The sequence below is a fragment of the Gekko japonicus genome, unplaced genomic scaffold (assembly GCF_001447785.1).
Source record: "Gekko japonicus isolate JY-2015 unplaced genomic scaffold, Gekko_japonicus_V1.1 scaffold178, whole genome shotgun sequence".
NCBI classification, from domain to species: Eukaryota; Metazoa; Chordata; class Lepidosauria; order Squamata; family Gekkonidae; genus Gekko; species Gekko japonicus.
In genome coordinates this window covers 1,062,915-1,089,287 of record NW_015173679.1, presented here as the reverse complement: position 1 = coordinate 1,089,287, position 26,373 = coordinate 1,062,915, and the positions used below count along the sequence as shown (strand labels likewise).

General features: G+C 43.9%; 1 protein-coding gene across 2 annotated transcripts in view; it reads left to right on the top strand.

Annotated features, from left to right (window-relative positions):
* The window catches only part of CCT8 (chaperonin containing TCP1 subunit 8), a 35,464-nt gene that overhangs the window by 4,951 nt on the left and 4,140 nt on the right, over positions 1-26,373 (top strand). For both annotated transcript variants that reach the window (XM_015422989.1, XM_015422987.1), the window contains exons 2-14: positions 1,330-1,420; positions 4,178-4,257; positions 5,107-5,256; positions 6,138-6,318; positions 8,575-8,636; positions 10,530-10,667; positions 13,954-14,132; positions 15,252-15,318; positions 15,397-15,484; positions 15,967-16,082; positions 16,274-16,345; positions 16,427-16,591; positions 26,137-26,256. In XM_015422989.1, coding sequence (XP_015278475.1) covers positions 1,330-1,420; positions 4,178-4,257; positions 5,107-5,256; positions 6,138-6,318; positions 8,575-8,636; positions 10,530-10,667; positions 13,954-14,132; positions 15,252-15,318; positions 15,397-15,484; positions 15,967-16,082; positions 16,274-16,345; positions 16,427-16,591; positions 26,137-26,256 — 1,509 coding nt within the window. The remainder of the gene's footprint in view (positions 1-1,329; positions 1,421-4,177; positions 4,258-5,106; positions 5,257-6,137; positions 6,319-8,574; positions 8,637-10,529; positions 10,668-13,953; positions 14,133-15,251; positions 15,319-15,396; positions 15,485-15,966; positions 16,083-16,273; positions 16,346-16,426; positions 16,592-26,136; positions 26,257-26,373) is intronic.

Here is a 26,373-nt window from a genome sequence, read left to right as displayed (position 1 = left end):
GTCACATAGGGCTTTAAATGTTATTACCATAACCTTGAACTGGATCTGGTATTCTGTTGGCAGCCAGTGCAGTTGATGTAACACTGGCTGAATATACACGCCCACACAGACGTCACTGTCAGCAAGTGCACCACCGTATTCTGCCCTAGCTTCAGTTTAAGAACATACGAGAAATCAATGTTGGATCAGGCCAATGGCCCATCCAGCCCAACACTTTGTCACATAGTGGCCAAAAATACCAGATGCCATCAGGAGGTCCACCAGTGGGGCCAGGACACTAGAAGCCCTCCCACTGTTGCCCCCCCACCCCCCAAGCACCAAGAATACAGAGCATCACTTGCCCCGGACTGAGTGTTCCTATCTATACCTTGTGGCTAATAGCCACTGATGGACTTCTGCTCCATATGTTTATCCAATTCCCTCTTGAAGCCGTCCATGCTTGTAGCTGCCACCACCTTCTGTGGCAGTGAATTCCATGTGTTAATCATTCTTTGGGTGAAGAAATATTTCCTTTCATCTGTTCTAACCTGACTGCTCAGCAATTTCATTGAGTGCCCATGAGTTCTTGTATTGTGAGAAAGGGAGAAAAGTACCTCTTTCTCTGCCTGCTCTATCCAATGCATAATCTTTTAAACCTCTATCATGTCACCCCTCTGTCATTGTTTCTCCAAGCTAAAGAGCCCCAAATGTTTTAACCTTTCTTCATAGGGAAAGTGTTCCGATCCTTTTATCATTCAAGTTGCCCTTTTCTGCACTTTTTCCAATGCTATAATATCCTTTCTGGAGTGTGGTGACCAAAATTGCACACAATATTCAAAAAGAGGTTGCACCATCGATTTATACAGTGGCATATGATACTGGCTGATTTGTTTTCAGTTCCCTTCCTAATAATCCCCAGCACAACATTGGCCTTTTTATTGCAGTCACATTGCAATTTTCAGTGAGTTATCTACTATGACTTCAAGATCTCTCTTTTGGTTAGTCTCTGCCAGTTCGGACCCCATCAACGTGGCCTCACTGTGCATCACTTTGCACTTGGCAACATTGATGCTCTGTCTTCTTGGTGCTTGGGGGGTCAACTTTGAAGTGATACATGGAGGAAAGTGGTTTCAAGGTTTAAACACAGAAACCTCAATGGGAATGCATATAGTTTAATGCATTAAAAATCAGTCTGGATTGCTAAACCACGAACACCTATTAAAATAGCTTATGTTTTGGTAGTTTTAAAATACTCAGTTTTCCTTTGGAGTAACCTTTTGATCTAAAGTCATGTATCTAAAAAATTTTGGAAATGTGCATCAATACTGAATGCTTGTTTTCTATTTGTAGCATTACTCAGGATTGGAGGAGGCAGTGTTTCGAAACATTCAGGCTTGTAAAGAGCTTGCTCAAACAACTCGTACAGCTTATGGACCGAATGGTAAGTTCTCTATTTTTTTTATATATAAAAGAAAGTCCCCTCACCGTAAAATCAATGCCCAGGCCAAACCGCTGGACCTAGAAACACCACATTCAGGGAGAGCACTCCTACCGTGACGTGGATGCTCACTAAGAAGGGATTTTTAGAAATTTGACCCCTAAGTGGGTCAAAAGGGGTAAAATATGCTCCTATGCGGCTGCCAGGCTGCTGCCTCATTACACCCCTTCACTCTCTCATTGGTCAGCTGCAGAGCTCAGTGTTCTGAGGTAAAAAACAGTTACAGGATACTGCACAGAGCTGATGACAGTTGAGGAAATGAGGAATGGCCAATAACCACCTATGAGGTGCAGTAATGCTGCTGGTCCAGCCTCTCTGATAGTTTCCAACACACTCCCCCCACCTCCTGTACCTAACAGGCAGTTGTCTGTCAGGTGCAGCAGCAGCAGTTGCAGGATGCTTAAAGCAACGAAGGAGTCCGCCTCAGCAGTAACGCCTTAGCGATCCTGCCAGCCCTGCCTCCACAGTGGCTTCTAATACTCCCCCCCACACACACTGGACAGGCAGCTGCCTGTCAGATGTAGGAGAGGAGGTGGGATGCTTACAGCTGCTAGGGAGGTTTGCTCAGCAGGATTGTCTTAGCCCTGCTGCTGGCCCAGACTCTCCGATGTCTTTAAATACAATCCCCCCAACACTAGGCAGATGGGTGTCAGGTGTAGGAGCAGGGCCAGGGTACTTTAATCCATCAGGGATGCGGCCCCAGCAGGATCGCATTAGCGATGCTGCTGGCCCAGCCTCTCTGATGGCTTCCAACACACTCCCCCCACCTCCTACACCTAACAGGTGGTTGTCTGTCAGGTGCAGCAGCGGTTGCAGGGTGCTTAAAGCCACGAGGGAGCCCGCCCGAGCAGTAACGCCTTAGTGATCCTGCCAGTTCCGCCTCCACAGTGGCTTCTAATACTCCTCCCCCCCCGCCCCTCCTACAATGGACAGGCAGCTGCCTGTCAGGTATAGGAGAGGAGGTGGGATGCTTACAGCTGCCGGGGAGGTTTTCTCAGCTGGATTGCCTTAGTCCTGCTGGTGGCCCAGCCTCCCTGATGCCATTAAACATAATCCCCCCCAACACCAGACAGGCTGGTGTCTGTCAGGTGTAGGAACAGGACCAGGGTACTTTAATCCATCAGGGACTCCGCCCCAGCAGGATCACCTTAGCGGTGCTGCTGGCCCAGCTTAGCCACACTCCCACTCACAACGGAAATATACCCCAGATTTGTAGAAAACTGGTTTCCTTTATTAGGTTATTTAACCTCACAATGTGGGTTCTAGAAAATTGGTTCATATGAACTTGCTTAATGTCTGATTGCTCGGTTGATGTTTTGAATACCCCACTTCTTAAATGTAACATAAATGAGAAGCATTTTGGGGGAAAAGGGGGGAGATGCCCCCCCCCCCCAATTCAATGCTCAGGTCAAGCCCCTGTACCAAGAAAACCAAAATAAGGGGAGTGCATTCCTACCATGAAGAGATTTCTGAGAAACATGACCCCCAAGGGGGTAAAAAAGGGGCAAAATATGTTCCCCCAATTATTTTCCATGTGCCTGGCAGGCTGCTGCCTCCTTGCCCGCCCCGTCCCCTGATTGGTCAATTATGTAGTTCAGAGTTCTGAGATAAAACCTGCCTACTTGCACCCACCTCCCTCTGATTGCTCAGCTGTGGATCTCAATGTTCTGCGGTAAAAACACAGTTAGAAGAGACTCCAGACAGTTGAGGACAGTTACAGAAATCAGCGATTCAAGACTCCTGAATAGACATTTTTTTAAAAAGCCAGCATGGCAGTTGAGTTAATGAATGTTTATGGGGAGATAGCCATTTCGAGGCGTGCCTCCCTCATGAACCTGAAGAAATGTCCACCACATCACCACTCCCTCACACCGACTCCCCCTCACACCTCTCAGCTCTTATTGCTCCCAAGAAAGCTCCTGGCAAACGTCGAGCCAGATACACCAACACTACAAGGAGGAGGCAATTTAGGAATGCGGCAAAGACATTTGCACATAGTACTCCCGCAGTGCACTGAGCTGCACAGGCCAAGTACCAGCGAGATCACCCTGAGGTGCTCAGAACAACACAGTCTCCATATTATCAAAACAATCCAGGAGCACAAGTAGGGAGGCCATCACTTTCGTGGAAGGTAGCAGGAGTTGACTTAACAGACGACTGCTTCTTAAATGGACAGTTCTATGTGGCCTGCTCCAGAGTGAGCTCACCAAGCAGCCTGGTGATCCTAGCACCTGAGGGCAGAACCACCAGTGTGATCTAGAGAAGAGGTCCTTAAGTAGAGAGAAAAACTTCATTTTTTCTTCATTTCTTGCACTACAATCTTCTCTGTTAGAATTCCTACAACAAATGCCACATTTCAGATTTCACATCATCAGTATTATAACTGGATTTACAGAATTTAAATCCTGTAGCATAGCACGGGTATCAGGCTAGTATATTTATAAACATAGACTTAATACCTTCCTTTAAACCTAAAAGAGCAATTGTAAAGGCATAATATCTTATAGTGGTTTAATTCTTTCATTGACAAATACAGGAAATATACCACTTGTTCCAGTTCTGAAACTTCATATTTTACAAAGGCAAAATATTATCATGCATTCTCTATTCAACAAATGCCTGGCATGATTAATAGTATGGTGAATATAATTTACAGTGTAGATTGTAGCTGTACTTAGTGTTGTGGTTTATTTTGTTTAGGAATGAACAAAATGGTTATCAATCATTTGGAAAAGCTTTTTGTTACTAATGATGCTGCTACTGTCTTAAGAGAGTTAGAGGTAAGTTCTTCTTGTGTCTTTCACCTAAAATCGTCCACATTAAACATGGGAATTCTTCCTTGAAGTATTTTGTTAATATATTCTTTATCAAGGCATGCTTTTTTTGATTATTAAATTTTCCTTATGAGGATCCCTGAGTCAGGGGTTGGTGGGGGCAAGAAGAGGGGAAAATAAGATGACATGGTGTGGGAGGAGATTTGAACAAAGGTAGTTCTGTTGTATCTTGTCTTTTTATTTACTTCATATATATCCTGCAGTTCTCCCCAGTGGGGACCAAAACCAGTTTATATTATTTTTCTCTTCTCCATTTTATCCTCACAACAACCCTGTGCAGTAGATTAGGCTGAGTGTGTGACTATTCCAAGGTCACTGAGCAAGCTTCCATGACAGTGGGGATTTGAATCTGGGCCTACCAGATCCTAGTCTGACACTCTTTAACCATTATACCTGTTCTGTCATATTAACTTTAAAAAAAAATGGAGGTCAGGAGCAGTTTCAGCGGCTGATGGTTAGTGCAGAAAACTTGAAAAGCTTTAAGAAGTGTATTTCATGTTGAAATAAATTCTTGCTGGTAGTACTACATCAATATTCGCTAGAAGTAGTTACAGATGTTTATAGTTGCTCAGCTTGTGTCTCATGAAACATTAAGTAGCATTGTATAAGCTGAGTCCCTTACTGTGCAAGCCTGTGCACTGTTACTCAAGTCTAAACCCATTGATATCAGTGGGCTTAGATTGGAGTGAGTTTGCATAGGATTGTACTGTTACTGTAGTAGTATGATAAGGCATGCTAGGACTCACTAGATATTTGCATATATGCTTAATAGTTCTTATATACATTTTTAAATAGGTTCAGCACCCTGCTGCCAAAATGATTGTCATGGCTTCTCACATGCAAGAGCAAGAAGTTGGTGATGGAACAAATTTTGTGCTTATTTTTGCTGGAGCTCTCTTGCAGCTCGCGGAAGAACTACTAAGAATGGGTCTTTCTGTTTCAGAGGTAATCCCCCTCCCAACAGATTATTGTAATTCAGAATAGTATTCCAAAACTGTGTAACCTTGGTGATTTTTATAGAACTCAGATTCTTCCTGTCATCATAATCTTTTAAAAAATACAATTGCTGCTTGGCAGCACATTGTCTCAAAGGGTTGTTTTCTTTAAGCTCCATTCAGCCTTCATAGAAACAGCAACAGAACAGGAACACCATAGAATATCTTAGGTGCTCGACCTCCAAGCAATGAGCCAAGGAACCAAGACACGTTTCTTACATTGTTCATTTCTGTTGTAAGCTATTTGGACTTGAATTGATTAAAAATGGTAGTCTAAGGCCCCCTGGTTGTGGAAGGGTGGCATGATACAGCTTGGTCTTGTCAGAGCTTGGAAGCTAAGCAGGATTGGCCTTTGGATGGGAGAGGAAAGCTATAGAAATCTTTTGCTTGCCTTGAAAAGCCCCTTGCTAGCCTTGTCAAAGTTGGTTTGAGTTGACATCACTTAAGCTCACGCATATGAGGTGCTCGTGTGTAAAAAGAAGGCACTTTCCTTGTATAAGGAGGAATCTGCAATTTTTACAGATCTCCCACTCGAGCTGCAGCCCAGTGCACTGCAATTTATGCAGGTCTTGGTGAACCCTAGATCTGTAGAACAGAAGTTTTAGGTGGCACAGTAAGAAGCAGAAGTGAAAAAAATAAACTCTTCTGATGCTTGATGTCTTTGAAGAACAGTAATATGTTTTGATTGTGTTCCACTATGCTTACATGTATAAAGTTCTTTGCACAGCCAGGCTGTTAGAAGTGGTTGCTGAAACAATACCAAACTTATTTTGAGCTATATTGTAATACATGTTGCTGTCATTATTACACATGTTGATATATTTAATTTAGGTGATTGAAGGCTACGAAAAAGCTTGTAAAAAAGCACTAGAGATTCTTCCTGATCTAGTGTGCTGCTCCGCAAAAAATCTTTGGGACACTGATGAAATGGCATCTTTGCTACTTACTTCAGTAATGAGTAAACAATGTGGCAATGAAATGTTTCTGTCTAAGCTTATTGCACAGGCATGTGGTAAGTAAGCATTTTAGCTAATCATAATAAAAGAGGTTTTTTTGCCTAAACATTTAACTTTTGTTAACATTTTGACTTAATATTTTTTCATTTTGTGCACATCAATCCAGCCTCAAGTAAAGGCTTAGTGTGCTAAGTAATAACCAAGGAGAGCTGCAATTTTGAGGGGTTTCCAAATATTATAGAACATAATAAAAGTTTTTGTCTGTTAAGTCTTTGATCTTTTATATTCATATGAATGTGGATCAAGTTTTGGCTTTTGTAATGAAAAGCACAGTTAAAGTCACTTTCTGAATTTCCTGGTAAATTTGGATTTGTTATGTTGAATGCTGCTTTCACCACTTAGATCATATCATTCCTGGGGCTGCTGGGTAGATCTGTTACAATGCCCTACAGCTTAAGGCTAGCTCTCATTTGTGCCTGAGTGAAGGAACAGGATGACTCTGGACAGTTGGGCCCAGCATTGGCTCCTAGCCGGTGGCTCTCAAGCAGCTGGTGGCAGTCCCACCCCCATTGGCCAGCTACACTGCTGGGGGGGGTATCAGCAGATCGGAGGGTTGCTGGTTTCAATTTGGGTCACAGGTTGCAGGTGCAGCGTCCATTTGGGACCCTTTTTTGTAAACGTAATATTGGTGTCGTTTTCCCTGGCACCATACCATAGCTTGGCATTGTGTGTAAAAAGCTCTATTTTCCCATGCTTTGTTCTCAGCTTCTGTGCTTGCAGTCATTCAGTTACTTCCAATTTAGGGGAGACCATAGTTTTCTGCTACATCCAGATTACTAAATTGGTGTTTGTGTGCTACTGTCAAACCAGGATTGTATACCACTGGTTGGGTTCCTGTGTCATGGACTTTTCCTGTCATCCCCTCCCTCCAGCAGCCATTTCTGATCTCAGGAAGTTAATTTTGTGTTGTTGGGAGTGCAGGTCAGAAGGCTGTGTTGGGTTAGGGGTAAGGGATCAAATCCTTCCTTCCTTCTCTGTCTATGTGGGTTCTGTGACCCTAGAAATAAACTTAGTGGGGTAAGAAAAGACTGCTGGGAGGATACATGACCATTGGTGCCTTCTGCTGATGATCACTGGGTCCTATCCACTGAATCTAGCTGCAAACTGGTGCTGAAGTGGAAACAGCTAGATCATAGGTCATTACAACATTTTTCCTGTAGTGCCAAACTGGGTTTTTGTTGTTTTTTTAATTTAGAATTTGACTTTATTGTAAAAGAGAGAACAGTAACAAAGGCAAAAAGCTAATCAGTCGATACATCCCAGTACATGTAATCCTACATCCAGGGATATTATTACATTAACAGAGGTAATAGAGAATATAAAACCACATTTTTTCCAGTTTTAAAACAGTTATGCTTTAACATAAACTAATCAAAATTCTGCTGCTATATCTATTTTACAATACATTAAAGCAAGAAAAAGTAACAACAGAGTAGGGCGTCAGGGCATTACTTTTTTTTTGGAGCTGAGTATGTGTAGACTTTGTCTACTTTGTGCCCATATGAAATTAACTAACCTCTTCTGCATTTTGTCATAAACAGGGCTATTTTTGGGCAGGAACACACAGGAACGGAGTTCCGGCTGGCTTCAGAGTTGGCCACGCCCACTACAGCCAAAACCTCTGCATGCGTGGCTACAGAGGGAAGGGGTGCCCAGGCAGGCCAAGGGAAGGCAGTTTAAACTGCCTTCCCTTCCCTCCAAGGGCCGGCTTGCCCGGGTTCCCCGCAGCCGTGGGGTGCCTGGGCAAGCCAAAGGAAGGCATGGAGGTGTGGCCTAATATGCTAATGAGCGACACTGTCAGGAGTGTGGCCTAATATGCTAATGAGTTTCAGCTGTTGAGTGTGGCCTCTTATGCTAATTAGTTCCTGCTGGTTTTTTCCTACCAAAAAAGCCCTGGTCATAAATAACATAACATAGTAGAGCTGTAATAAGATTCATGGATGAATACAATTTTAACAAACTAATCATTTTGAGTACAACAAGTCACTCGGCCTTAAAGCAGTGCCTGCTAAATGAATAGGTTAATAAGTTTTGTTTATATATATTTTATCTTCCAATGTGGACCTAAATTAAGAGGGCCAAATGAAACTGGTTTTGAGTTGCATAAACTGATATATTGTCATTAATTCCATTCTTGCATATTGATAAAGCCGATTTTAACTAACTCTAAAAGATTTTCATTTACCCAGCTTTCATTTACCCATTTAAACCCCCCCAAAATAAAACTCGTGGCTTTTGTTTAATTCTCACAGTATCTGTTTTTCCCGAGTCGGGCCATTTCAATGTTGATAGCATCCGAGTCTGCAAGATCTTAGTAAGTAATTTTTCTTCTCAGTATTGTGTGATCTAGAGATGCTCATTTTGGGGATCTTTTAGTTGATTGTGATGCAAACTTTCATAATCTTGGAGTTCTGAGAATTTTAAAACTATGTTCGGAAAAAAAAATCTGAACTTTAGTTGGAACCAAAAAGAGGATAGGATATTGATGGCCAGTTTACCTCAACTTTTGAGCTGCTTTCAGTCTCCATGAGGAGAAAAATGGAATATAAATTCCTAAATAAATTAATCTGTGAGTTATGAGTTTTCGCAAAGTTTTCTGTACAACTACAACATTGAAGATGTGTCTAGAAAAACACAAAAGGTGAGATTATTTAGGAACAGAGTCTGTGGGAAAGGAACAGTACTGGCCATGGACAGTTTCCTCCGCTGTGGGAAAATATGAATTGGAAAATTTTACATATAGTTTTCTGGAATATTTTCCAATGTGCTGAAATAGTATAACATGATTTTGTGCATCTATTTAGTAAACAAAATTTAAAAGTACTATATGTTAATTTTAGGTCCCAATAGAAACATTTGATTAGAAAAAATTGCATTGTTTAAATATTATGCATAAGAAGAAAAGAAGCTATTGGATTTATACCCCGCCCTTCACTACCTGAAGGAGTCTCAGAGTGGCTTACAATCTCCTTTCCCCTCCCCTCCCCACAACAGACACCCATAGGTGGGGCTGAGAGAGCTCTTTTGAGAACTGCTCATGAGAGAACAGCTAAGAAAGAACTTGTGTCTGACCCAAGGTCACACCAGCAACTGCATGTGGAGGAGTGGGGACTCAAACCCAGTTCTCCCAGATTAGAGTCCGCACTCTTAACCACTACACCAACTGGCTCTCAAGAATAAACACATTTAGAATTATGCAAGAATAAACAAGTTCAGAATTATATTGGAAATTATTTTTATTGGAATAATAATTGCAAAAGTTCAAATACAGTATAGCATGTACGTCCTTTACATAGTTTAAATTTAAGGGGGAAAAGACCTAAGGCCCTGAAAACAGTTGATGCATGAATTCTAGCTTTCCCAAAGAACTGTGCACGACATGGTTGTCTGCTCACCTATTTAAGCAAATTAAACCCTTTTGACAGACATCACTGGGGAGCCACAGTTTCACTCTTTGCGGTGTTGCTTGCTTTATGCAGCAACCCTCAATTGACACTACATATAAACCAATAAACAATAATCTCTGAATTTCAAATTAGATTGGTGATCAAAATTTTTGACCCATACAGCCAATTTGCTGAATTCATAACTTTAGTTTTTAATTGATACATGTGATGCTACTGTCCTTCGCCCTCTAACTTACCGTTTGCAAATCAGTAAAATATATATGCACGTGTTAACACAGTTCCACAGAACAATAAAGCACTGAAAAAATTTTCTACCCCTCATCTCAACATCTGCCTTTGACATCTATATAGTGATGTAGTATATTGATTTGAATCAATACTATAGTGTTGGCAATTATTAGCTATTGTTTCTTAGGTCCAGAATTTAGTTTCTACTAAACTTGATCAACATTTCAGATTGAAATGCTTTAAGCTGAATTAGCGCTTGAATTTAATACTCATCAAGTCACGAACATGTTCTCTAATAGAGAATCCTTTGAGTATAAAAGGACCTTTCCCGTTCATTTCTTTATCCTACATCAGATTAGACAGATAGGTCCAAGTATGTGCCAGGGGATATGGATATGTGGAGGCAAAGATAACAAGAAAACATAAAAGAAGTTCTTAGCTATGACAGATCTCATTTGGGTGTGAGCTCTTCAGATTGATGTTTACAATGTACTCTTGAATTTATATAAAACAGTTTTAAAATTTGTGACTTACTAAGATTTAATAATGATTATAATTTGTATTTTCTTCAGGGTTCTGGTATTTCTGCCTCTACAGTATTACATGGCATGGTTTTTAAAAAAGAAACTGAAGGTGATATTACCTCTGTCAAAGATGCTAAAATAGCTGTATATTCTTGTCCTTTTGATGGTATGATAATGGAGACCAAGGTATGTTTAGGAGTTTACCTTATCATAAGTGTTTATAACTAAATCTAATTAAGGACTTGTTCATATATATGCTGCTTATTTTCCCCTTAAATGATGTCTCTTATGTATGGGATTGCATAGGGAAACCCCAGCATAAGCCAGGCTGTTTGTGTTCCGCTTGGGCCCAGTGGGATACCACAAAGAAACTTCAGTGTAAATTGACCCAGATACATATCACAGCTATTGTACAGTTGTGCATACAAAAGGTGCTACCATGAATCCCTGTACAAAGTGAGAGATACCCCATTACCTCAAGTCTTTGTACATGCTATGTAAGACTAAATGGAGTAGAATTGGTGGATCAGAAAAAATGTATCCAGCTACTGCTTTGGGGCTTACACAGGTAATACTATATATGGTATGAATCTGGATCTTTCTGAATTTTCTGTATGGCTTCTCAATTTGTTAGAACTATTTATTTCTGTATATTTAGTGAATGTAATTCTTCAGATTGCAGACATAAGTACAGCCCTGCTGTATCAGACAGGTGGTCTGTCTAGTCAGCATCCTGTTTCACACAGTGAGCAACAGTTGCCCTGGAGGGCCAACACAGAGGTTGCCTAGCTCTGTTATTCAGAGCTTTACTGCCTCTGAATGTAGAGGTTCCTGTCAGTGACCATTACTACATCCACTGGCAGTGAATTCTACAATGTACTAGTTGAGTAAAGAGGTATTTTCTCTTGTCAGTTCTGACTGGTTGGCCCCAGTTTCTATATTATGGGACAATGAGAAAAAATTCTCTGTCCTCTTTCCACCCCACATATGATATTGTATAAAACCTGTATCAGGTCCCTCTTAACTGTTTTTTCTAAACAAGGGACTCTCCAGATTCTTAGGCTTTTCTCATAGGAAAGGTGCTCAAATCCATTAATTATCTTGATTGCCCTCTTCTGCACTCATTCCAACTCAGAAATATCTTTTTTTTAAAAAGATATGGTAACTAGAACTGTTCACAGTGTTTCAGGTGACACCACATCATAATACAGGGGTATTACAGTATTGGCTGTTTATTTCAGTCCTTTAAGAGACATAAGAGAAGCCATGTTGGATCAGGCCAGTGGCCCATCCAGTCCAACACTCTGTCGCACAGTGGCCAAAAATACCAGGTGCCATCAGGAGGTCTGCCAGCGGGGCCAGAGCTCCAATCCTAATCCATTTCCCTCTAGAACAGTAACAGCTATACCTTCATCTTGGAGATGAGCCATTCTGAACCAGAGACATTTCACCTCCTGTCAGCTTTTTCCCAGGATTTAAAAACCTGCTCTGCCACCTTTTTGATTTTAAGTGCCAGCAGCCTGGTTTCTTCTCAGGACAAGTGGAGGCCATCTCTTTTGTACTGGTCTTGCTTGTTCCAAAAAGCATCCCAGTGCCTAACAAACTTAAACCCTTCCTCCCTTCACCACTGTGTCATCCACACATTGAGACTCCTAATTTGTGCCTGTTTAGTTGGCCCTGTGCGTGGAACAGGCAGCTCTTCTGAGAATGCTACCTTGAAGGTCCTGGCCTTGAGTCTCCTGCCTAGCAGCCTACATTTTTCCTCCAAGACCATATGACATTTCCCCACAATGTTGGTGCCAACATGTACCACAACCACTGGCTCCTCTTCAGCACTGTCTACCAGCCTATCTAGACCACATGTAATGTCCACTATATTCGCATCCTTTTTTAATAATCCCCAGTGTGGTTTGCCTTTTCCCCCCTGCTGCGTGCTGAGTTGACATTTTCATCAAACTATCCACTTACAACCCCAAGATCTCTTTCAGTCTTAGTTGGCTCAGATCCCATAAGCATATCTTGTTAGGTATTTTGGTCCCAGTGTGCATCACCTTGCACTTAATTACATTAAACCTCACCCCAATATTCTCGACTCACCCAATTTTGAGAATTTTTTTTATAGCTCTTCCCAATCTGCCTTGGTTTTCACCATCCTGAATAATTTAGTATCATCTGAAAACTTGGCCACTACACTATTCACGTTCAAATCCAGATAATTTATGAAAAAATTAAACAATATTGGTCCTGATCTTTTTGGGAGCTGACTGCTCACTTCCCTCTATTGTGAAAACTTAGCAGCTGCCCCATCTTCCATTAAATCTCAGTAGATAGAAGTGTTGATAAGGTAACAGATGAGAGATCGTGTGAGTGCACAAGATGTCCATTACCTAGTTCACTAGATCATAGACCTGTTTCTATTGACTGCTCAATTCTTAAGTTACCTGTTATTTTGCTTTGCTTGGTTATGTGCCCTGCATTATTTACAACAGGATTTGTTCAGAAGGAAGACAGAAATTATACCATGTTGAAGCTGAGAATGGGGTAGAGCTTTGTTTTTTAAAAAACTTGAATAGATCACTAGCATGCTGTTTCTGTGAATGTAAAAAACAGTATTTTATCTAAAGACCAGAATTTTCTGAAAAATTATAATTAGAAAATTTTCTGATACCCTAAATAGAATGTGATCTGATTTAGTGTATTTTTTTTTACTTATAGTTACTAAACAAGTTTAAAGGTACCCCATGTTTTATATCTCAGTAGCAGGAGTCACTTGTGCTGAAATATTGGCGGGGGATCAAGTGTTTACATTCAAACAATCTTAGAGTTTTATGGGGATACTGTTTTCACTGGAACAATACTTTTAATGTAAGCTAATAGAGAATGTACTGCCTTTGTATGGTTTAAGCTTAAGAAAAATCCAAAACAGTTAACACTTATTTAAGCACAACAAAAGTACTGTATATATATGTTGTGGCTGCTCAGCTATTCTAACGGAATAGTTCTTCCATGAAATTCACAAGGCACCTCAGTTCCATAACATCATTTGCATTGCTTGTTTTGTATCATTTCGGCAGTTAACAGTATCCCTTCTGTGTGCGGGGACAGCTGTGAATACACATTTTAGCTTTTAGATTTCATTTGACTTTTATTGCCAATCAGGTGAATCCATAACTAGTCCCCCCCCCCCCCAAGTATATAGATCTTTTTGGTGCTATCCTCTCTCTCACCCCGGTTTACAAATGTATAAAACATATATTTACTCTTAGACACAATTCCTAGGGACAATTACCTGGCAAGTATTAATTACAGCTTTAAAACTGGCACGCTTGCCATATATGAATTGTCCCTAATTTTATGAAACAGTGAATCTGTAGAAATTGAGAATATTCTACAGAGGAAAAATAAAGCACTGAAGAAAAAATCCATTTCAGAAAATCTTCTGTCTCACATCTCTGGTTTTATTCTTTTACAGGGAACAGTGCTGATCAAGAATGCTGAAGAATTAATGAATTTCAGTAAAGGAGAAGAGAACTTAATGGAGTTGCAAATCAAAGCTATTGCTGATGCTGGTGCAAATGTTGTGGTATCTGGTGGGAAAATAGCAGACATGGCCCTTCATTATGCTAACAAATACAATCTCATGGTAGTCAGGTAAGGCTTATAAAAACCACCTATTTTTAGAAAGGGTACTTTTGCAAATCAGATATAATAACTTGATAAATTGAATTTGATCCATTATCAAAATCCCATCTTTCTTCTAACATTAGGGATAGAGAGAAACCATAATATTGGCTGTCTCTGTGTGGTTTTTTTCAAGGGACCCTGGCTGGGCTGGTTAGGTTTTGGACAGATCCAGAAAATCACTTGTTTTCTTACACAGCATTGTCAAATCAAGTTAACAGATCATTTCATGGTTTTGCTTCAAGAGATTTGAATTATTTATATTTGCTTTGTAAACATATCAGTGGATTTTGCTGACTGTTCAAGACAAAAGTCAGCCTATTGTTGTGCTGGAGAGAGTGGCTGGACATTATTGTACTGCAGTAACCCTTTCTAGAACACCTTATCACTATAGTCCTATACAGATGACTCATTGGCAGTGTTCCCTCTAAGCTGAGTTAGTGTGAGCTAGCTCACAGTTTTTTAGCCTCCGGCTCACTCATATTCATCTTAGCTCAGGAAAGATGGCTCCAGAGCAAACTAATTTATGCAGTGGCCAAATTGCTCGCTCACAACTTTAATGCCAGTAGCTCACAAAGTAGAATCTTTGTTCACAGGACTCCACAGCTTAGAGGGAACATTGCTCATTGGTACATTTACTCACTGCGCAGGGAGGGAGAGTGTGCACAAATATGCTTGCCTTGCCTCTGCACAAACTCCTAGTTGTCCGCATGGTGTGACTGCTTGGAAGAAATGCTGATAATGGGAAGGGGGCGTGCATGAGGGGTCCTTCCTCCAAGCATTCGCACTATGTAGACTACTCAGCAGTTGTGCAGAGGCAGGGGCCATGTACTTGAGCTCAGTATTCTTCCTTGCATAGTAAAGCATATGCGAACAGGTTGTCTGCAGGGCTTATTTAAACAAGGGAAGAAACAGTCATTCTTCCTTTGCTGAGAGGAAAGCATCCAGGTGGCCCTTGTGATATTTGTAAATTATTTGCACTGGGCTGGTAGGAAACACAGAACCTTTGATTTCAGTGTAGTAATACAATTTTTCAAACTACTATGATATCTTTCCTGAAACCTGTCTTTTCTTTCTTTTTTTTTAAAGGCTGAATAGTAAATGGGATCTCAGGAGACTCTGCAAAACAGTTGGTGCTACGGCCCTACCCAGACTGGTATGTAAACAACAAGAAGTCACACAATGGAGATGTCCTTCTTGGCATAAACCTAAGTCTTATTGTTTTCATTCACAGACACCACCTAATCAAGAAGAAATGGGTCACTGTGATAATGTTTATTTGTCAGAAGTTGGAGAAACACAAGTAGTTGTTTTTAAACATGGTATGTTGCTTTGTCTTCTTAAATGATGAGGTTTAATTAGGCTTTTTGGCCCAAGATTCCCATAACTTCAGTGCCCCTCAGTGAGTAGGCTGCTTGTGCAGACAAAGAAAAGGAGGGGTAGAGAGAAGATCAGTGTTGTACTTGGCCAGTTACACTGGGAGCAGGCTGTGCCTCAGTGCTTTTGTTCGTGGCTTGGGTTTGCCTTGGATTCATCTAGCGGCTGTGTAGGTTTGAGAGGCAGTGACAGGCATAAGCCATGTCTATTGCCTTCTGTGCCACCATCCTCAGTGGCACTGCCACACTTCAGGAGCTCATATTGGTTGTTTGGGCAGAGAACTATCCCTTTGTGCTGAGCAAAATAATGTGATGTGCTGCTCAGCATGCATCCTGGAGTTTACCTAGCTCTGTCCTGTTTTATTTTTTAAATGTAGTATATACTCAAGTTCTGCATTTAGGTTTCATAAGAGTCAATTTCTTAACAGAAAAAGAAGATGGTGCCATTTCTACTATACTAATTCGTGGTTCTACAGACAATCTCATGGATGATGTAGAACGAGCAGTTGATGATGGTGTCAATACATTCAAAGTACTCACTCGGGTGAGTAAGAAATGACATATTGTTAAAATGCAACTACCTACAGTTGCTGAGGTGCTAATATGAATGTACCGTTGTACCAAGATACAGCCTATTTAGTAAGCTGTGGAAACCTCAACTCTGAAGCCTTTATACGTAATTATAAAAATTCCTGCCTTCCAAGTATTTTTGTGGTTACTTCCACTGTTTTGCAGGATAAGCGCCTTGTTCCAGGTGGTGGTGCAACAGAGATTGAGTTGGCTAAGCAGATCACTTCATATGGAGAGGTAAGTTGCAGACTGACATTAAATGTAGCTATCTTTTACACTACTTGGTTTTTTAAAAAAAATAATCTGTTTTGCCTTTAGACTTGTCCGGGTCTTGATCAGTATGCTATCAAGAAATTTGCTGAAGCATTTGAAGTAGTGCCCCGTGCCCTGGCAGAAAATTCTGGAGTTAAGGCTAATGAACTCATTTCCAAACTCTATGCAGTACATCAAGAGGGCAACAAAAATGTTGGGTTTGATATTGAGGTAAGAAGTTAATTGTCTGCAGTAGCCAGCAGAACATGTTTCTGTAGGCAAGCATGTGAAAGACCCTCACCAGGGAGAACCACTGGGACAGTTATTTATAACTTCAGACTGTAGACCAAAAAATTCTTGCTTTTACCTGATCTTGACGTTTTACTGATGTACAGCAGATATTTTGTGACTTTAAAATAGAATATATTTCATGCAGGGGAGGTGTGTGTCTAATTATGTGATGCAGTTTTTCATCTGTAAACTGCCTTGAACATTGTTTAAGTAAACTTGAATACAGAATCTATATATCTAATTCCAACAGGGGGCGGGTTGTGCGGATACTTATTTCTGCCAACAGAGGGCTCACTCTCCCCCAACAGCTTTTCCTAAATAGTCAGTAGACACCCTGTGTCTGCAGAAAAATCCAAGAAGTAAAAAAATTCCTTCAGGGAGGGTTGAATTTCCCCCAATACCTTTTGAAATGGCCTCTGCAGGGATCTAACTCCAGGCATCAACGGTGAGAGAGAGATTAGAACGTTCGGGGAGGCTTCTAACTGGCTCCGTCAGTAAAAGGGTGGGGGAAGGGCCCTTTCCTGGCCTCTTTTCGTCTCTGAGGGAGGGAGGGAGCATTGGGACCAGGCCTGACAAGGCTGCCAGTGCCAGCCTGGGGAATCCCTAGAGGTTTTGAGTTGGACTGTAAGGAGGGCTGGGTTTGGGGAAGGGAGATCTGTAGTCTGGAGATGAGCAGTAATTCCAGGCATCTCCAGGTCCCACCTGGAGGCTGGCATCCCTCGGCAGCACCCTCTGGGTGACTTGATACCACCTGATTTGCATGACTCAATTAGGCCCAGCTGCTTGCTACTGTTCATCAGCAGCCACCCTATGAAAGCCAGTGTGGTGCATCAGTTAGAGCTTCAGATTAGGGTCTGCGAGACCCAGGTTCAGATCCCCATCTTGTGGTGGAAGCTGACTGGGTGATTTTGGACCAGTCACATACTTAAAGCCTAGCCAACCTCACAGGGTTGTTGTGCAGATAAAAAGGAGGCGAGAATAATGTAAACTGCTTTGGTCCTGACTGTGGAGAAAGACTGTAATTTTCCTAGGTAGAGGCTGTGGGGGAGGGGCGTGGAGATGGAAAGCTGAAGACAGAGGCAGATAAAGGTAGATTGGCTGTTGGGTGGGAAGGAAATTGTGTTGCCAACTCCAGGTTGGGAAATTCCTGGACATTTGTGGGGTAGAGCCTGGGGAAGGTGGGATTTGAGGAGGGGAGGATCTACAGATCAGTATAATGCCATAGACTTCACCGTCCAATCCATACATGGAGGAGAGAGCGAGAGAAAGAAAGAAAGGGGAGCAGAAGGGAGAAAGAATGTGAGAGGGAGAGAGGAGGAAGCAAAGATGTGAGGAATAGGATAACCATCCCGCAAGTTTCTTGCGGGTCTCCTACATAAGAGTCTTGTAGGTAAAACGAGAATCCTGGTAAGAAACTAATTCTGGTTACCTATGATATATGAGTGCAGGTTCATTCAAAGTTTTTTTTGGGGAGAGGGCGCACAAATTAATTGAGGGTCACCAGAATTAGTGGTTGGCTGAGATTTTCCATGCAAAAAAGAATGTGTGAGGTATATGAGCTCAGCCGCAGTTTGAGTTCATGCATAGCTGGCTTAATATTGGCTTCCTGGAATATCTGAATGTGCTTATTATTGACATCTTGCAACATTTTGTACGAATGTGCTGTATAATCTCCCTTATATATAAAAGTGGAATGGTTCAAATCTCCAGGTGAGGGCTGGAGATCACTCAGAATTACAACTGCTTTCCAGATGGCAGAGCTCAGTTCCCCTGGAGAAAATGGTGGGCTCTGTGTCCAATGTGACGTAGCAGTCAGGGCTTCAGAGCACGGGAGAGGCTGCAGGTGTGTGGGGGGTGTAAAGCTGAAGAGCGAGGGGGAAAGAAAGGTAGGTTGATGATTGGCTGAGAAGGAGATAGGGTTGCCAACTCCAGGTGGAAAATTCCTGGAGATGTGGGGGATGGAGCCTGGAGAGGGTAAGGTTTCAGGAGGCGTGGGACCTCGGACAGGTACAAAGCCATAGAGTCTACCCTCCAAACCAACCATTCACTTCTGGGGAACCATTGTTGCTAATCTCCAGGTGAGGGCTGAAGATCACTTAAAATTACAACTGATCTTCGATGTGGTGTCTGTGCTTCACACCCATGGGATCTAGTGTGCACGCGCTGGATCGATCGCCAGTGTAACAAGCTCTTTAACGGATTTTTGCGCCCAGACCTCGGTCATGTGCAGGAACCCCACCGCGCATGCCCCCATAGGGGTGGGCGCGGACATCCCGCCAGTTCCTTTCTTACTGCCACATTGGAAAGACCCTTTCTTCGTCGGTCTGATCAGTTCGCTTTTTTGGCTAACTTTGCCTCACGGCTCTTCGGATTTTTTTCTCAGTTTTATTATTTTTCTCACTCTTCTTCATTCTTCAAAAAAACTTTAAAAATTGTTTTTTGAGTTGAGGGGGAAGTTGCCGGTTTTACCTCAGTTTAGCCTTCGGGCTCTGCCCACCACCACCACCACTTTTTCCTCCTCCTGGTATTTTTTATGGAGAAGAAGTGGGGGTTTTTCAGCCGCTGTAAGGGTTGCGGCAGTAAACTAGCTCCACCTGACCCCCACACCCTTTGTATTTTTTGTTTGGTAAATCTCATCGACCTGAGTCTTGCCGGCACTGTGCCAGGTTTTCTAACCATACACGAAAAAACCGAGCTGCGCGCCTTAAAGTGGCGCTCCTTGAGTCGGCGTTACATCCTCCCTCAGCGATGAAGTCTGAGAGACCATCGACATCGACGGCTCCGGCATTGAGGCCTGCCTCCGACATCGGCCAACCAATATCGAAACCACCGGCATCGAAGGCGCAATCCTCTGCTTCCACTTTGGTGAAGAAGAAGCCCAAGCCAAGTAAGAAGCACAACTCCACAAAAAAGGGCTCATCTAAGTCCCTAAAGGCGGCAAAGAAGGGGAAGGTAGCGGTGCCCTCACTGGTTGATGCCCCAAAAGTGCCTCCTACTCCGATGGCAGTATCGACATCGGAGGTCCATGCCCCTCCACCGATACCGACCATTCACCTACTGGACTCCCCTATACAACAATTAGAGGACTGTCCTTACTCCAATATCAAGACGGTACAACTCCTTACTCGTCCTATAGATGCAGAGGCTTCTCCCTCTCCTTCCCCGTCGTCGACATCGACGATATCAGAGGCTCCCGGCATCGATTCACATCGGAATCGACTTGCCTCTAGCAGCACGCAGCGTCACCCTCCACGTCTGCTTCTTGAACCTTAGGGACCGCTCTCACAGACAAGCTGCTCCTTTGTCTCTGAGACATGCCCGTTCCAGAAGTTGATCCCCCCGAGTCTTTATTCCCCCACCACCTCTGTCTTGGGATCAACGCCAGCTGAGGTATCTCTACGGGGGTTATCCACCATCCATGCCGTGGTTGACTCCGGCGGGCTATTCAGACTGGGATCGGTACTCGACCCATTCTGTCCACAGATCAAGGTTACCCTACAAATCCAGACCTTCAGCATCTCTGTCTTGTCCTCCGGCAGACGATCCTTCCCACCATAATCCGGAACTTTGTCATCCCAACCCCCAAGTCGTACCACCTAAGATTTTAACTACTCAAACGGACGTCACTCCTATTCAAGTGCCAGATCAGGACTCCTCTAATTCCGCAGAAGAAGATTCTGATACCGAGGCCTCTGAGGTTGACACCTCTCCTGACCATAAATCTCCTAACCAAGCTGTTGCAGATGATCTCCCTATATCTCCATCTGACAATCTCATGTCCTATGCAGACCTCGTGAAAAGAATGGCCCATTCTCTAGGCCTCTCAGTCGTTCAACACCAACCTCAGGTTACAGATGCCGTTTTCGATATCGTGCAACTGGATACCTCTACTACCATTGCACTGCCCATGTCTGCGGTCCTTCTACAAGCTGCGAAAACACCATGGGAGAAGCCTTCATTGGCCCCATTGTCAACAAGACGCCTGGACCACATGTACAGAGACCAGGAGACCGGAGCTGAATTTTTATTTTCCCACCCTCAACCCAACTCGATGGTTGTTACATCCTCGTCCAAATCAAAACGAACACACTCTGCACCTTCTGACAGGGAAAGCAGAAAATTGGACGCATTTGGGAGACGCTTCTATTCCACAGGAGCATTGGGAGTTAAAACCACAAATTACATAGCCTGCATAAGCAGGTATCAGTACACTCTTTGGGAAAGTTTCTCTGAACTCCTGACACACCTCCCCGAAGACAAGCTTCAGGCAGCCAGAATTATCCAGAAGGAGGGCACGGTACATGCGAAGCAGCAGATCAACACTTCCAAACATGCCCTAGATGCTTCCTCGAGAACAATGGCCTCAGCAATAGCTCTAAGACGGCAATCTCCCTCAAGATACTAGGTCTTATGTCGAAGACCTTTCCTTCGATGGCCTTGGTCTCTTCAACAGCACTACTGATATCATACTCCAAGATATGGATAAGAGCATAAAGGCCTCTCGCGCTCTAGGAGTGTCATCTTCCATGAGGCAGCAATATTGCCCTCGCACCTGGTCTAGGCCCTGGCAAAGACGCACCCCGAATCATCAGTCTCCTGACAGACAATGGAGACCACGTACATCTTCGGGAGGCCAAAAACCAACCTTTCAAAAACCCAGGTTTGGATCCGGACAGCAGTCGTCTCACACCAAGCAGGCGAAGTCTTCCAAGCAGGGTTTTTGACTTTCCTCCCACAGAGTCAGCTCAAACCCGTCTTTCTCCCTTCCTTCACACCTGGCATCATATCACCACGGACGAATGGGTGCTGTCCATTGTGACCCGAGGCTACCAATTCCACCAGAACCCCATTACACCTGTCGTCATCGCCACACCCCCTTCCCCACCTCTCCTAGAGGAGGTGTCCGTCCTTCTGCACAAAGGAGCCGAGCCGGTACCACCATGTCTACATGGGAAGGGGTTCTATTCCCACTATTCACAGTTCCAAAGCGAGATGGAGGCGTTCGACCAATTTTAGACCTAAGAGCGTTGAACTGCTATGTGACTTACCACCGCTTCTGCATGGTGTCCTTGCAGCAGATTATGCCACTCCTGCAGAGAAATGTCTGGATGGCTACCCTCGACCTCCAAGACGCGTACTTCCACCTCACCATCTACCCCTCCCACCGCCAATACCTACGCTTTGCAATTGGACCACAGCATTACCAATACGCAGCCCTGCCATTCGGCCTTTCAAGCGCCACAAGAGTCTTTATGAAGACTATGATTGTGGATGCGGCTTTCCTCCGTCTCAAGGGTATCTCCATCTACCCCTACATCGACGATTGGCTCTTGGTAGCATCCTCCAAGGATGCCCTGATCTCAAACATCAACGAGACACTGGCACTCCTGGAAAACCTGGGCCTACAAGTCAATCGGGAAAAGTTTCAACTTCAACCGGCCCAGAGAATACAATACATAGGTGCTCTACTGCATTCCAAGACATGCATGGCTTACCTGCCACAAAACAGAGCGGCAGACATCATCCACCTAGCCACTGTCGTCCGTACCCAACCTTCAGTCACGGCCTTCGAAATACAGAGGCTGCTTGGTCTTATGGCCGCAACTATGTTGGTCCTGGTCTTTGCCAAACTAAAAATGCGCCACCTACAACTGTGGTTTATCTGCAACTTCGACCCAACGAAAAACGCACATACCACCATCCTAACCCCCCCATCCAATATACGAGAGTTTTTACTTTGGTGGACTGTCCCTTCCAATCTCTTCCAGGGAGCACCCTTCCATCCTCCATCACCCCTAATTACCCTAACCACAGACGCCTCCCTGTCGGGCTGTGGTGCCTACATGATGGGCCTTTGTGTTGGAGGCAAATGGGACATGCAGAAACGGAAGCGACACATAAACGTCCTGGAACTGCTTGCAATACAGTTCGCTGTCACCAGCTTCCTTCCTCTGATCAAGGGGAAATGTGTTATGGTCCTCACGGACAACACTACTGCACTCAGTTATGTCAACAAGCAAGGGGGCACTGTCTCCCTACACTTCTGCAACCTTGCCATCCAGTTGTGGAACCTTTGCATCGCCCACAACGTTTTCCTGGTAGCCACACACATCCCAGGACACATGAATGTGCAGGCAGACCACCTAAGTTGAGCAGGACTCAGCCTTCACGAGTGGGAGATGAATCCAACCTACCTCCTCCGACTCTTCCGCAGGTGGGGAGTTCCCCAAGTCAATCTTTTTGCCACCAGAGCCAACAAAAAGTGTCCTTTGTTCTGCAGTCGAGGTGGCAGGGACCCACAGTCTCTAGGGGACGGTCTCCTCTATCCGTGGTCCACAGGGCTTCTTTACCTGTTCCCTCTGCTACCCCTGCTTCTGAGAGTGGTTTGCAAAATCATCAGCGAGGGCGCGAACTGCATCTTAATAACCCCATGGTGGCCGAGGCAAGCATGGCTCTCGACCATCCTCGAATTGTCAGCAGGGGTCTAGCACCAATTCCCTCCGGCACAGGACCTCCTCTTCCTGTCCAACTCCCATCTCCTGTACCACGACGTGCCACGGATGAAGTTGACTGCCTGGAGAATAGCGTCAACAGCTTTTCCACCCGCATAGCTAACGTTTTACTAAACGCAAGAAAGCCTTCTACGCGAAAGTCGTACCATTACAAATGGCAAAAATTCTGTTCCTCCTTGGGTGATGATGCTCCTCGAGCCACCTCCGTGGGTCTCGAGAAAGTTTTCCAATTCCTTCTGTCCCTCGCTGACTCGGGACTTTCTCACTCCTCGTTAAGAGTTTATTTGGCTGCACTTTCGGCCTACCATGTTCAAGTTGACGGATGCACACGGTTTTCACATCCGCTTTCAAAACGTTTTTTAAAGGGACTGTTGCACCTTTACCCTCCCATCAAAACTCCTGTCGTTCCCTGGGACCTTCCTCTAGTTCTTCGTCAGCTCACGAGGAAACCCTTTGAGCCACTCGCAACTTGCGACCTAAAATTCCTGTAGTGGAAGACGGCCTTTCTGGTTGCTGTCACCTCTGCGAGGCGAGTTGGAGAAATACTGGCTTTCAGACATGACACTCCTTGTCCTTTTTGCCAGACAGTGTCCGAATTGTACCTGACATCTCGTTCCTGCCAAAGGTAGTGTCAAAGTTCCACCTACAGGCAGAGGTCTTCCTCCCGGATTTCTTTCCGGCTCTGACATCCTCAGAGGACAGACTGTTACACACCTTGGATGTGAAGCGTGCGCTTCTGTTCTACCTGAACAGAACCCGCCCAGCGAGACGTGACTCCCAACTGTTCGTCTCATACACACCATCAAGGCTAGGGACTCGCATCATGGCTCAGCGCCTTTCGAGGTGGATTGCGGGTCTCATCCACCTCTGCTACCTGATTGCCAAACAGCCGTTGCCTGGCCCGATCAGGGCCCATTCAACTCGAGCTGTTGCGGCTTCCACTGCCTTCCTCCAGGGAGTTCCCCTAACGGACATATGCAAAGCCGCTACGTGGGCCACGCCTAATACCTCCATAAGGCACTACGCCCTAGATGTCCGTAAGAACTCTAATACAGACATGGGACATCGCATTCTATCTTCGGCTACGCAGTAAGGACCTGCCAGCACCCTCGTCCAGGTAGGCTACTGCTCGCTAATCTCCCATGGGTGTGAAGCACAGAGACCACGTCGAAGATAAACAGGTTGCTTACCTGTAACTGGTGATCTTCGAGTGGTCATCTGTGCATTCACACCACCCGCCCTCCTTCCCCGCTGCTGTCAGCTTCTACACTTTTCATAGGGGTTGATTCGCGGCGGTTTGAAGGAACTGGCAGAATGTCTGCACCCACCCCTCTGGTCATGCGCGGTGGGGTTCCTGCGCATGCCCGAGGTCTGGGCGCGAAAATCCGTTAAAGTGCTTGCTACAATGCTGATCAATCCAGCGCGTGCGCACTAGATCCCATGGGAGTGAATGCACAGATGACCACTTGAAGATCACCAGTTACAGGTAAGCAACCTGTTTTTCTTTAGGTAGCAGAGATCAGTTCCTCTGGAGAAAATGGTGGATTCAGTGTCATTATACCCTGCTGAGTGTCCAAGGCCGGGGCACCCGCCCAGAGCCTCTTTCTAGAGACGGTTGTATTTATTTCCACAATGGGCCTTTTTCCTACTTTAGTATATAGCATATTCATACAGAAAGATCTCAGCCAGACTCTAATTATATTCCAGAAATGCGTTTAATAAACTCACATGGAAATTTAATACTTAGATGAGTACTGAGGAGTCATTATTTAGATGACTGAAAAGGTTCAATTTGATCTCCTTTGTTGTTGCCTTTATCAAAATTAGAATGGCTTGATATAAAGATTTGTTACCATGCGTGAACTAAACATGTGTTAGTTGAAGTAATTTTCAAGGACATTGCAGTACAAATTAAGGAGCCCAGAAGTACCTTGGCCAGTCTCAATTTTTTCACAATATTTATTCATATCATGTGTATCAAAGAATAGTGTGTTGGAGAAGGGGAGAGAGGAGGATAAAGGGGAGAGACTGGCTTATTTTTTCTGAGTGGGGCTGTCTTCTTGTGCAGGTGATCCAGGCAGGCCTCAGGTCTACACCAGCCTGAATGTTAAAGAGTTCCAGGAGGGGTCACTTCACAAGTGGAAATCTATATAGCAGTTCATGTAGTACTCCCAAGAAAATCTGGAAGGAAGAGCATGCGGAGGAGGATAGGGAATGACAAGCAAGTCAGGATCCAGGATATACAGCTAAAGCTGAACTGAGCAGGAGTTCCAGGATGTGAAGGGCAGCTGTTGTTATTAGGGTTGAGAACAGTGACAAAATTTTTGATTTTCATGGGATTGGAGAGAGTAGAGATGCCTGAAGTAAGCATTCGGATTAACTGAAGAGGAGGGAAGGGATTTGATGTGTAGAGGAGGTGCAGTCGGGAAGCATTTTCAAATGGAATGCTGTTGAAATAAGGAGGGTCTGAACAAGGAAGAGGTTACTTGATAGGGAATAGCCTGCTTTGGTTACAGGCTGAGAACTTTGGAGGTCCTTTCTGTTAGAGTAGATCTGACAGCAAAGTATTGTACTTTGACTGGGTGGGGGTGAGATTTCAGATGGGACTGACTACTATATAAAGTCATCTCTCTGGACTTGCTATTTATCCCACGGCTTCATCAAACAAGCTAGCCTTTACACCTCATGTTCTAAATTCAGTCCTTCAAATGTGGTCTGCTCCTATGCTTTCTCCTAGGCAATCTAATCTGCCGTTGTGTTGCACAATACCCTCTGTCTGCAGCTCGCCTCATTCTTTTGGTGAAGAGCTCTATAGACAAATACAGGTGAAGAACAGGTGGTTTAGTCACAGACCAAAGAGGGGTAGAGACTGGAGCCACAAAAATGGAAGCAAAAGTCATGGCAACATGATGGGAAGGTGGGAGCTATGACATTCTTCAGATATGAATAATATCTTCTGTGTTCTTTTGACAGGCTGAAGCTGCAGCTGGGAAAGATATGTTGGAAGCTGGTGTGTTAGACACATACCTTGGCAAACATTTGGGTATCAAAATGGCTACAAATGCTGCAGTCACTGTCTTAAGAGTTGATCAAGTGAGTTGGTACAATAAGTTTTCAGTGTTTCAGGTTTTGTAGTCAAGTTAATACGGCGTTGATAGGCTTTTATTGCAGGAATGTACACTTCCTAGAATTCAGCTATTTTGGGATGTT